Consider the following 14,205-nt stretch of genomic DNA (forward strand, 5'->3'; position numbering starts at 1 on the left):
ATATTGGGAAATGGAAAGAATAAAAAAACACACCAGCAAAGATATACCCATATGACCAAAAACAGGCCCCATGTCAAGCCAATCCAAGGGGAAGGATTGGCACCCCAGATGATCAAATAACCCCAAGGGAGCCAAGGCTGAACAGTTCATGGTGATTCATTTATCATAATTTCAGGATGAAATTAAAAGAAATACTGAATGGTGCAAGTTAGAGAAAAATGGGGGAAAAAAATGCAATGGGGAGAACGGATAATGCTAAAACAAAAACTGGGTCTTGAACTGAAGATGCCGGTTTTCTTAATCACTTTGGAATCTCTCCTCATGGTGTTAAAATATATAAAGAAATGCCAAAGGGGGTGTGCCATCAAATTTCATGTGATCCTGCACAATTCTCACTTGGCAACTGCATGTTCACCAGAAACAAGTGCAATGAAGAGACATCTAAATTGATAATAAACTCCTTATGATTATACCTGTTTCAATCAATACAATACAGGCTATACAGACACTGCAATAGGGCAGGGGAGATCAACAACAAATAAAAAAATTTAAAAAAAAACCCTGAAAATTTGAAACAGAATATAAACATGTGTGACAGCTCAAATTCTGGCAGAATCAAACCAACAAAATAGATGTATATATTGTACGGGCCTTGCACACCTGAAAAAATGGCTAAATTACTTTAGCAGCAAAATCACCAGCTAACCTCATTGCAAATTCACAACAAATTAGTCAAAAGCAGTTCAACTTTACTTATATAAATAATAAATCATCTACAGAACAATCACATAGAAGATGAAGCATCTTTAGATGGCTTCTGTTCATTAATAAATGTGCCCACTCTTTGAAACCAATGCATGAGATTCCGATGATCCTTCACATAAAGCCATGCTTGAAGAAATGGAAAGAGACTTTCATTCACACCTCGCTCTTCTATGTAACTGTGAAGTGCATCTCTCATCCTCTCATTGAGATCTCTGCAAATTGCCAAACCATTTGATTCCAGATTTAATTAGAAATTCAGAATGACATTTCCTAGGTTTGCAGCAAAACAAGAAATACAAGGACTGCATAACTGGTGTGGGTACTAAACAAATTAGGAAGCACTATTGGATTGTAATCCCCAAGAACAGTTCCAACACAATATCTAATACATAGTAAAAAAATTAAAAGACCACCTTAGCAGTAAATTTGAATGGAACATTAACTATCATTTTTCTATTATCACTTGCATGCAGTAGTGAGAACCAAAATGGTAGACTCGGTTATTCATTGTGTTTGAATGGAGAATAACAACTCACAACTTTAAATGCAAAATCCACCAATCGTTCAACTGGGGAAGCTAACAATATGGTATCAGCAAAATCAAGAAATTAAACATGAGTTTTACATTTAGTTACTACAGAATTTTAAGAGCAATGTATTGACCCATCCTTAAATGCATGTATCTAGTTAAATTTCAGGAAATAGGCATACACTGGACTTTCCACGATTGGCTATTATTTGATTCAACCATGACAGCTTGCCATACAAATGAAGTATTTCCACAATACAACAGAATGCAGTATAAAAAGTGACTCGATTAAAAGCAGAAGGGTATTTTCAGTGGGCTAGGCTAAAATTTGCCAGCTCTCCAAGGATCCATCACATTAGAGAGATTGCAAATCTTGTTTATAGGATGAACATATCCACTCTTGGGTTGCTAGGGCCATTAATAAAGACACAGACCTTTTAGCTAAGAAGTGGCTATAACTGCTGAATAGTTCTATGAACATTTTTATCCTTCCTGACCTCATCTTGGCCTGGTATTGTCCTGGCTTCCACTGGTACTTTTATTTTTTTTGTGTTTAATAGCTTAAAAGGATAGCTTGCCCTCCTTAGAAATATTTTATTTTTCATCCAAATATAAAGAAAAAAAAATGAGACATGAATTGACAATGTAGTTTTGAAAAGCAGTAATGCACAATAAATCGTAAAAATGAAAAATTAAGGATAATGTTGTCCTTCATTTCAGGGGCAATTGAAAAAAAAAACCGTTCCCAAGGGTCTAGGGAGATTAGTTCAAAATGCAAAGCTGCACTGCTACAAGAACTTCAAAACCAATCAATGTATCACAAACTCATTGTTTCACTTGTGGAGAAAAGGGACACTCTTCCTATTTATTTATTTTTTATAGATAAGAAGAAATTGTATTGGAAAGCGCCAAAAAAGGGTGCACCAAGGTACACCAGATGTATACAACAGCTGCAAAAAAAACAGGGGAAAGATTTGGGCAGAGATCAACAAGAAAGTGCAGATCCCAAGGAGGAAGCACAACCTGAAAAGCACAGGTCTACTAAGAACCAGCATGGTAAGCAAGAAGATACCAATCTAGCATATGAAAATTTTGAAGAGGTAGAATTTGGACAAATGGATGGAAATCTTGAGAGGAATGATCTGGAGAAAAAATCATGCAAAGAATGTGGACGCATGTTTAGAGGCACCAAGGAAAGATGTCTTTGGACCAGGAAATTCTCACTAGTGATCATAAGCCCAACGCAGAATCTGAAGCAGAACTAGAGGATGGCATACGGGTGGAAACTTTAAAAAATAGAGCACTAAAAATGAATGGTCTAATAATAGCGATTTTCACAATAATCTTGCACCTTTAAGTGGCATAACTTGCAGTGCTCAGAACGCTAGGTCAAGATTGTATCTAAAGATGATGGCGTTTCTGATCAGATATTAGATGACGTTGCAAGGAAAAAAATTAAGTTTACAATGGTATGTTGATTTCTAGGGGCACAACATTGTCAATGATTTACAAAAGAAACTATATAAAATCAGAAAACCAAAAAAACAGGGGGGAAAAAAACCATATAAAACAGGGAAAAAATACAATAGGAGAGAATCAGGTAAGTCAACTTCGTATTATCCTCTAAATTTTCCAATGCTCCCCCTCAAACTAGCACAAATGCGACTTGCATTCCCAGCTTGCCAAGAACAGAATGAAACAAACTAATAGGTAGGAAGGCCTTTTTGGTAACAATGTTGGAGAGTCACTAAGAGAAAGAAACATATGGAATGCATATGTCCCAATGTCCAAATTTCCCTTCGATGAAGTGCTGGTCAATTTCCCCATGTTTAGTCTAGTCATGCTAAATTGGATTATAGGTTATGTTGATTGGTGATTTGTTATCACAATACAATTTCACTAGTCTTTTGTAACTCACCCCCAAATCTAAGAGTTATTTATTTATTTTTTTTATAGATAAAAAGAAAGAGATATTAATAAGGGCTGCCAACAGAGCAATCCATGGTATACAAAATGTATACAACTACCACCGATGAACACCGCGATAAGCCAAAGTTACAAAATAAGAATGAATTAAGCCCAACTAATCTAGAAAACTAAAAAAAGTTAAAGGAATATCATCTATACACCCCTTTGCATCCGACCAAAGAAAAAAACAAAAGAACTTTTTAGACTTTGGATTGAAAGCTCTTCCCCCTCAAAGGCCATCCTATTGCTTGCCTTCCTAACTATCTAAAATAAGCATAATGGACCTGCTCTCCACACCTTCCTGCACTTCTTGTTCACAAACGAACCATGCCACCCTAACAGAGTCTCTCTAACTAGCAATGGTAGCACCCTATACACCCCAAAAAGGGTAAAGAGCAGCTCCCACAAGATTCTTGTCTTTGCACAACGAACAAGGAGATGGCCTATGGATTCTTCCTCAACATGACACAAAAGGAATCTATTCGCCAAAGACCACCCCCTTTTTTGGGCTTGATCCAATGTTAAGATTTTTCCCCAAGTCCCCTCCCAAGCAAAGAAATTGACTCTATGTTGCGCCCACGCCTTCCATATGTTGCTCCAAGGAAAAGAGATTGATGTCCCTGACTCCAAAGCAGTATAGAGTGACTTCATAGTGAACTTCCCGTTCTTTGTCTCTATCCAAGGCACCTTATCTTCCTCATCCCTATGCACCCTCAACCCATCCAACCATGAAAGAAACCTCTCCACACTTCCCATTTCCCAATCATTAAGGGGTCTAGAGAAACACGGGCACCAACCCCCCTCCCTAAGGAAAGAAAAATCTCACACATCCTTAGAACTTGCAAGGTAAATAAGGACGGAAAGAGCTACACAACGAAACATCCTTACACCACTTATCCTTTCAGAACTTGATCCTCCACCCATTACCCACCAAGAAGTAGATCCTATTACTCACAAGACCCCACTCCGTTATGGCTTTCCAAACACCACCACCAGCCCCTCCCTCATCTCCCTGGAACACCACCCCCCTTCTTTTTCCCCATATTTCCCACTGATAACAGATTCTAGAGGGTCCCTTTTCAATAGAAAAATGTCAATTCCACTTGCTCAAAAGAGCCTTATTGAGAGTGGAAAGTCGCTTCACACCCAAGCCCCCTTTCCTCTTGTCAAGGCAAACCGTATCCCATTGCACTAGATATGTTTTCCGCTCAAGAACCCCACTACCCGAAAGAAAGTCCCTTTGGATATGCTCCAATCTCAATCTAACTGGCCTTAGGATGCACAACAAGGACATAAAATAAGTGGGCAAGCTAGACAAGGTGCTTCAAATCTAAAAGAATGATTAAGGGTTCACAAATAACTTATATCATTGCTCTAAATTCAATCTCAGCACCACACCTTGCCATCACATTCTGGTTCTTACTTCACCATGTCCCCTATATCCCTCCAAGGAATGTACAATATCTATAGGTAGCCACCCAACACAAAACCAGCACAATTAGCATTAGCATAAACTTCTAACTCAAGTTTTTCCCCTTTCTTGGAGAGAAGCTCTTTCCCTGTAATGGCTTTCAATTATTTCAAAATTTGGTAAACAACTTCCAAATATTCTTTTTGAGGGGCATCTGTGAATTCTCTAAGTACACCAGAAGCAATGCATGGTTTGGTATGGGACAAGTATGTCAACTTTCCACCCATCTATGATATCTTCCTATCTCTACAATTTCATTTTTGTTCTCTTCCTGCAATTTATATCTATTGGAGTATGCATCCCAATTTCCTTAAGCAGATCACGAGTATATTTTTGTTGAGATATGGCAATTCCCTTTTTAGAATCAACAAACACAACATCGAGGAAATATTTAAGTCTTCACAAATCCTAGGTTTCAAATGTATTGAATAGATGCCTCTTCAATCCATCAATCACTTAGAAATCAGTCTCTGCGACAATAATGTTGTTGACATAAACAATTACGACAATTGTCTTCTGAAAAGTTCTGTTTATAAAGAGAGTGTGGTCTCCTTGTGACACAGCAGAAAAGAATGGGAAGAGGAATCTTGAGGTTATTGTAGATGTGAAGGTGACTACTGAAATGATGGCTCAATTAGTTGAGGTAGAATCTGGATACAACTACAGTCCAAATTGTCCTTGTAAAATGGTGGAAAGGTGGAGATTGACTTTTTAGTAGGACCAAATTGAGGGACTTCTATGTCATCTTTATAAATTTACTATTTATAACGTTCTTTTCCAAATCCTAATGAAGTATGAACTGCTCTTCTTGCTATGATTGCCTCCTAGTAGCCTGTTGCTGTAACAAACAAAATTCTTCTTTAACAATCAAAATTCCATACCTCAGGTCTCCATTTCATATTTTCTGCGATATCTCAATAATTTCTCCTACTAGTCTGACTATAATCAGTTCTAATAAATCCTGGCTATTTTAAAGCCCAAAGCTTTAGTTATTCCAATCCAATACTCTCAGCCCTCAACTTTTTCTTAAATCCCAGTGCGGCCATCAAGCCAAAAAAAAGGGACACATTCATAGAATCCATCCATTTATCACCATCTTACTCCAGCAACATTGCTATTAGTTTTTGCATATTTTTATTCTCTATTCAGATTCTACTAAAGACCTGCAGCCATCTTTCCATGCACCATTCTTCACTGAAGATATTCAGAATCATTTAAGAGAGAAAATAACGAGACTTACTGAAACACTGGACCATTGTATTGGGAGGGTAGCACAAGAAAGCCAGAAGACTGGAGCTTGGGCCTCATGGAAACGGAGTGAATCCCCAAGGCATCCGGATACAGCCCACAAAGGAAGTGCAAGGAATCCTTCTGGCCAGGCTTGGAGACCTGGACATGAAGGAAGAGCTGATTAATGTTATCATCCTCATCGTCGCCGCCAGGTATAATGTTAGCCAATCGCATCACATAAATGCTAATTTCTTCATTGCCATAGCTGCGCTTGAGCACAGGACCCTCGGAGTCGAGCGCACCTTTGATAATGGAGAATGGAGATGGAGGGCTCACCTTCTGTGATGCAGAGAATGTAAATAGAGTTAAAGACTGAAAACCCTAACCGTCGGTTGGTTGCAGGGAAAATAGATTTTTTTTTTTTTTTAAAAAAAAAAAAATGAGAGAGCATGGGAATATAAATAGACGGAAATCGAAAGATTGGAAAAATGGTATACCGGAGGAGGAGTCATTTTGGAAACTTCGAGATAGTGGTCTCTGAGGGAGCGGAGTAACATGGAATTCACGGCCGATGAGACGCTTACTGGAGGCGGCCGACTTGATATCATACGCCTTGCCTGCAAAACCCTCCATCCTCCGCATCCCCGCCTCGCTCTACTCCACATTTTTCAAACCCCTGCAGCTAGTACGCCCTTGCCATGCTTCTCATTTTTATCACTCAAATAGAGTTTCTGAGTTCCACACCAAAATAATATTATTTTAAGGAAAAAGAAAAAAAAAAAAAAAAAAACCCTAGCGGTTGCGTTTGTTTTTAGCAAAATCCTAGGTTTTATCCATGGTTTTCACCATCAATCCTATTGTTGGCCGGTCACGGTTTGGTCCGATCTTGTGAATTGGGCCGAAAAATGGTTGAACCTAAATCAAACCAGGCCAACCGAATGATCCGACTGGTGAACCAGATTGTTCAACCAATTTTAATTTTATTGTTTATTATTTATTTATTTATTTATTTTTAACAACATCAAAATGACGTTGTTTTGATGACGGTAAAACCATCTTCACCCCCCTCCCCCAACCCACCAAAGCCCAGTGGTAGTCTTGCCAAGCGTCGAGAAGCAAGAGAAATCTCAAATCTCAGACTTCCATTTTTAAATTTAATTTTTATGTTTTATATTCAATATCTTAATTTTTTATTGTAATTTATTAATTTTAATGTTATGTTTAATATTTAATATTTATAAATTAGATAGCATTTATTATTTTTTAAAATTTTAAGAATATATAAAATATGTATTTATGACGTTACTAGTTCTACCACAGTTCGATTGCCGATTTGATCAATAAACTATGAACCGGTAACTTTTCCAATTCAATGACCAGTCCAGTTCTAAAAACATTGATTTTATACATCATTTTTTTTATCTATCTCTCTCTTCTAGGTTTTATCTATATTTTTTATTAACTATTTCTTTAATTAAGTGTAACTTTTAATATTTTTGTTAAACTCTTTTTATCTTTTATTTTTCATCTTAATTGTATAATTGATAATTTTTAAAAATAGATTTATTTTGAACACAATTTTAATAATTTATCATGCAAATTAAATTTACGATAATTTTATAATAGTATATTTTATAATACATAATAATAAATTACTTTTTTTAACTAATAATGTAATCTTAAATTTTGATAGCAACACTTGATAAATACTATCAAGTCCGTGGTTTTTAGTTTTCAATAATTATGATTAAAAATATTATTTTTGTTTGAGTCAGTAAGTCTTATATTATTTCTCATTGCTTTATTTATAGAAATTGGTTCATGGGAGCATAAGTCACGTTTGATAATTGTTTTCGAAAAGAGTTTACTATTCTTCAAAACAAAAAAATAGGAAAATACGTTTGACAACCCAAAAGTAGAAAAAGGTTTTATGTTATTAAAAACATAAAATAGTATGCTTTCAAATAACATTTTTTTTAGTTATTTTAAGTTATTTTTACTTTTTTTTTTTTAGTGTTGTTTTAAAAATAAATTACATATAGGGTTATTGGATTAAAGGAGTTAAAATAACACTTATATTTGCAAAAGTAACCTCACCTTTCAAAAAACATAAAAAATGATTCGATTAGGACAAAAATGCCCTTTCTTTTTGTTCCCTCCAACACAACTTCCCCTCTATTTTATAGATTATCTTTTTGCTCCTTTTATTTGTTACCTTGCAGAGAAAAAACTTGAGTTTTCACTATTCTTTCATCTACTCTTCATTGTTGGCCACAAAAATATATTAAGAGATGTAAGCAACCAACATTATTGCTTTTATATTATTATTTTATTTTTTTTCTATTTCCTTCAAATAAGGAAATGTAGAACCTCACTTCACCATTATACGTAAAAAAAAAAAATGGAGACTGCACTATTAACCATGAAAAAAGAGTTAAGAAAGTTGAAAAGTGAAGTTAGTCCAAAAGAAGTTGAAAAGCTTTATCAATATGGCAAGGGATTCAAGTAGCAAAGTAGCTCAAATAATGAAAATTCATAGCATCATGAATATGGTTGAGTTGTATCTACAAAGGACTTAACTATGGTTAAGTTCATTGTCACAATTTTCATTCAAACTTAACTATGGTTCACTTGCCTTTACAAAGGACTTAATTATGGTTAAGTTCACTATCATAATTTTCACTAGAACTTGCATTTATAAAGAACTTAACTAAGGTTAAGTTAATAGTCATAATTTTCACTCAAATTTAACTATGGTTGAGTTGTATTAACAAAGAACTTAACTAGGATTAAGTTCACAATTTTCATCTGAACTTAACTATGGTTAAATTGCATTAACTGAGAACTTACATAGGGTTAAGTTCACAGTCACATTTTTCATTTGAACTTAACTATGGTTAAGTTGCATTAATTGAGAACTTACCTAGGGTTCAATTGTCAATCACAATTTTCACCTAAACTTAATTATGGTTGAGTTGCATTAACTAAGTACTTAAACTCTAGTTAAGCTGTCAATCAAAATGTTCATGTGACCTTATGATTGATTTTTATTTAGAAAGAGCTTACACTTTAGTTGGTTAAATTTGTTAGTTTGTCCGTTCATATGAGGAATGGGTTCCCATTTGCAAAGAACTATTAGGTAAGTTCTCTAAAATTAGAATGTTTACTTATATGTTTAAATTGTCACTTAAAAATCTTTACTTGTATTTGATTGTGATAACTTTACCTGTGTTAAATTGTGAATTAAAAATCTTTACTTTGACTCATGATTTTCATTTTCAAAAAATTACATAATTAAGTTCTCCCCCAAAATTAAGATGTTCACCTAAACTGAACTATAGTTAAGTATTGGGGTCTAAAATTTCACATGGACTTAACTATAATTAAGATTTATTTATAAAAAAAACTCCTAAATTAAGTTTTGTAAATCAAACTATTCACATAACATTTGATTATGTATTTCTCAATAACACATAAAATGTTAATAACAAAATGTATAAGATTATAATCAAAATGTTCGCTTTGGTTCAAAATATGCTTTTAACATAACAAATTACATTAAAAAAATTATACTTTGAGCACCAAATAAAATTCATCCAAAGTAACAATCAACCCTTAACATATAAGCCCACTACATAGTCAAATGCAAACCCATTACTTAAACAAATTTTTGAAGTTAAACAATTCAGTTGCAATTTTCTCTCTAAACCAATCCATATGGGCACCAATTAGTGAGCTAAATAGATGATTATGCATAAATTATTTTGCATGTTTTATTAAGAACAATCCATAATCACCATTGCCAGAAACACAAATAATTAAATTTAAGATTATTATAAAAAATTTATTGTATAAAACATAAAGGTAAAATGATAAGATGGATATTTAGATATTTGTTTACTTACTCTTATTCTTGTTGAGAAACATCATGCAATTGTTCAATGTCCCATTGTTGGTCACCCTTAGGATCACCATTCTCCCTATAATACACTACAACATGCAAAATATACAGGCAAGGATGAAAATGTTACGATAGTTTGTTGAAAAATTGGAGAAATATTGAATATTAGGAGACATTAAAGTGATATATAGGTAAGAAACATCGATCTCCCAAAATTTCCAATTTTTTTTTGGGTAAAAATGGTCGATATATTGGTAAATGTCGATTAATCAATGAAATGCTCTAAAAATTGCCCCATGTTGAAAAAACTCTTTGAAATATCAACAATATATCGAAGATAAATCAACGATTTTTTTTGGGATGTATCTGTGGAGATTTGTCTTTCATCCAATAGTCCAGATCATGGTCGCGCGATTCAATGGCTACAATAACGCTTATGTTTTTTAAAGGTCATTCAATAGTAAAATAAGTGATGTAAGGGCCCAAATTCAATTTGAAAAATGATCCAATGGTTAGGAAATGATCACAACGGCTATTTGAAAATTTAATGGTCAGATTTCATCCAGATTTCAATCTAATGACCATATATGATTTCTAACTTTGAAATCACTTTCCAATCACTATTTTGGCTCAAAATTTTTCTATAAATACTTGATTCTCAATCCATTTCATCCACAATTCAATTAAAAATCTCTTGATATCTTATTGTTTGTTTGTTTTTGTTTTTTTTTTTTTTTTGTGATAATACTCAAAATCTTATAAATTTGGGAATTTAGTGCTCAAGTTGTGGATTAACTACAAACCAAGGTTGCTCAATTATTCTAGGGTATGTTTGTATTCAATTTAAATTATTTAATCAATAGAATTTAAATTATCAGTTTTATTTTAATAATAGTTTAATATTAATTTTTAATTATATTACCAAGTTTAAATGTTTATTATAATTAAAGTAACTAATTAATATATTTTCAATATATTTGAGTAAATTAACTTAATATAGCTCTATATTTGAGTTACATAATTAGTATATTTGCAATAAGTGTATGAAATTAAATTTAATATTAGTTTTATATTAAAATGTAATTATAGTCTATTGTATTTGTATACCCAAATTTATTTATTTTAATAACCTAATTAGTTAATTTTCAAAATATTTTAGTTAATTAAATTTATGTATTAATTTTAGTATTTTTACAATTAATATAGCATTGAACTTAAATTGTAGTTAATTGTTTATTCAATTTTATGTTATGTATGCTTCACTTTCAATTGCAATTTAATTTAGTATTAGTTTTATATTCAAGTTAAATTATATTCTATTGTATACCTAATTTTATTTATTTTAATCACCTAATTAGTTCATTTTAAATATATTTAAGTGAATTAATTTAATGATTTAATTTTAGTATTTTTACTATTGATATAACATTGAACTTAAATTATAATTAATTGTCTATTGAATTTCATGTTTTGCATAGTTCACTTTTTATTGCAATTGAATTTAATATTAGTTTTATATTCAAGTTAAATTATAGTATATTAAATACTCAATTTTATTTATTTTAATCACTTAATTAGTTCATTTTCAATATATTTAAGTGAATTAAATTAATGATTTAATTTAAGTATTTAACAATTAATATAACATTGAACTTAAATTATAATAAATTGTTTATTCAAATACCTATTGTTATTGACTTCCATCAACATTGATCGGTCTAATCCAAAAGGAATATATGATCAACTTACAATCTCACCCATTGGTCAAAGTCACTGCTAACTTTAACACAAACTTAATATTTTCTCAAAGTTGAGAGATAAAACAAAGAAGTAACAGAGTAAGGTCATGACTATTTGATAGCCTTAAGTCATGACTCACCATAGGTCTTGTCCAATGTATAGTCATACACATTAGTTCATTTACCATGAGAAAACTTGTCATGATAGTCAAAACCATTCATCCATCCAATTAAGAAGTGGTACACTACAACTTCTAATGGGTTGCATAAACCCATGAAACAATTATGATAAGTAATCTGTTTTCAAGAAACTCGTGACTTTGATCTTCCATGCAACTCCTAATGCACCTAAGTCACATACAATGCAAAATATGCAGGCTAGAGTACTTATAAGATATAATGGATGGAAATAAGATAGATAAAAGTGAATTGGAACTTTATTAAACAAATAATAAAATTTAAGAGTTTATTGCATTATGTCATGCTTTTAAGGGCTACATCCTAACATATGTGTCTCAATATTTCCATATACCACTCTCTTCTTCTTGTAGACCCATTTGCACCTTATAGTTTTATCCATTTAGGTGCTTCTATAATAGCCCGGACTCCGTTATAATACATAGATTCTAACTCTGCCTCTATAGTTCTTTGCCTTAAAATAACATCATCATTGCTTATTTCTTCATCGTAATCTATGGGATCGGTCTTATGTTCCTCTGAAATCGCCTCAAAAGACTCTCTCAAATGCATGAACCTATCTAGTTGTATAACAACCCTCCCACTATGACGAGGCACTAGTGTACTAGAATTGACTGGAATGGTAGGCGTAGGAACCTTTAAACCCATAGTCCTATGTGCTAATGTAGGAGTGTCTTCAAGTGCTTTCCAATCTATAACATGTTTTGCTCTATTACTCATCACATAATCCTTTTCTAGAAATCTGACCTTTTAACTGACAAATACCTTCTAGTCGAGCAAACTATAAAAATAATCCACTCTTATTTCTTTTGGATACCCTACAAACAAGCATACCTCAAACCTTGCTTCCAACTTGTCCACCTTTGGTTTCAACACATGTGTTGAGCACCCCTAAATGTGAATGTGTTGCAAACTAAGCTTGCGATCTTTCCACATATTTGTGGGAGTTAAAGGTACTGACTTAGAAAGCACTAGGTTGAGAATGTATGTTGCAGTATCTAAGGCATATCTCTAAAAGGATATAAAAAGTGATGAGAAACTCATCATAGATCTCACCATGTCCATCAATGTTTGATTTTTTCTTTCTGCTACTCTATTTTGCTATGGAGTTCGAGGTGCACTCAACTAAGATATAATCTTGTGCTCCTTAAGGAAAGAATCAAACTAAGTACACATGTACTCTCTACCTCGATTAGATTGAAGTGCCTTGATATGTTAGCCCAATTGTTTTTTCAATTCCACCTTAAATTTAATGAATTTATCGAAGGCATCAAACTTCCTATGCATTCGGGTAACATATCCAAACCTAAAGTAATCATCTATAAACTTGATGAACTACTCATACCCTTCTCATGCATGGACATTAAAAAGCTCACACATGTCAATATGCACAAACGCCAAACACTCCTTGGCTCTATATCCTTTAGTGATAAAGGACATCTTGGTCATTTTACCTTCTATATAGGATTCGCAAATTAAAATATCATTTTGAATCAAGGATGGTAAAATTCCAAACTTAACTAGTCTTTGGATCCTATTTAGATTAATATGACCTAAGTGTAAGTGAGAAAACCGAGTTTGATTAGTTCTAAGTTCCTTTTTTTTCTTTGAGATATGATAACTCTCATTACTTGGCAAAATAGATAATGGAGAAACATGATAAAGACTATGTATCAATGATTCTGAGCATATAAATGAATCATTTAATTTAATAAAACCTTGTTTATTACAAAAGAAAAAAAATGAATAATTTAGTTTATACAAACTAGAAATCGAAATCAAATTCTTCCTTGACTTAGGAACCAAAAGAAATTTTTTTAATACTAGAAAACTACTATCATAAAATATAAATACACAACAACTTTAGCTTAAAAACCTAATGTCAGGTACATGTCCCCATCATTCAACCTTCTTCTTAGGTGAAACCTTTGTACTGAATTACAGACATGATTAGTGGCTTTAGAATCTATCCACCAAGAATTAGTGGAATCTAACACTAAACAAGATTCAACTAGAAGAAAATGATACATACCTGACTATCTCTTCAGGAATTTAGGGCATTCCTTTTTCTAATGGTATTTCTGACTACAAAAAGAACACTACTTGACCCTTGCTCATTTTCTTCTTCCCCTTTCCCTTAAATTTTTCCTTTTTCTTGTGGACTCTATAGTGTTCTTCTTCTTCTGGCTAAAAGAACCTAAAGAACCTGAAGAACCCTTCATTGTCATATGAATACCTTTTTAGTTCCTGAGAATCCTCTCAACCATCTAGTGTTCCCTTATTAGTTCGGTTAAGCTTATCACCATCTTACTCATATTATAGTTGAGCTAAAATTACTATAAAGAATCCGATAAGGTCTCTGGAACCATGTCAACCTGAGTTTCCCCTTTGATCTCAACTCTAA

The 14,205-nt window shown here is 32.9% G+C and overlaps 1 protein-coding gene across 1 annotated transcript; it reads right to left on the minus strand.

Annotated features, from left to right (window-relative positions):
* Positions 1-728: 728 nt before the first annotated feature.
* Positions 729-6,793, minus strand: LOC100247464 (mitochondrial acidic protein MAM33). Its single transcript, XM_002264164.4, has 3 exons — positions 6,461-6,793; positions 5,974-6,302; positions 729-977 (listed from the first exon to the last, which is right to left on the minus strand). The coding sequence occupies exons 1-3, from the start codon at positions 6,626-6,628 to the stop codon at positions 785-787; spliced, it is 690 nt and encodes a 229-aa protein (XP_002264200.1). The 5' UTR covers positions 6,629-6,793; the 3' UTR covers positions 729-784.
* Positions 6,794-14,205: the final 7,412 nt, after the last annotated feature.

Source organism: Vitis vinifera, chromosome 13 (genome assembly GCF_030704535.1).
Source record: "Vitis vinifera cultivar Pinot Noir 40024 chromosome 13, ASM3070453v1".
Lineage (NCBI taxonomy): Eukaryota > Viridiplantae > Streptophyta > Magnoliopsida > Vitales > Vitaceae > Vitis > Vitis vinifera.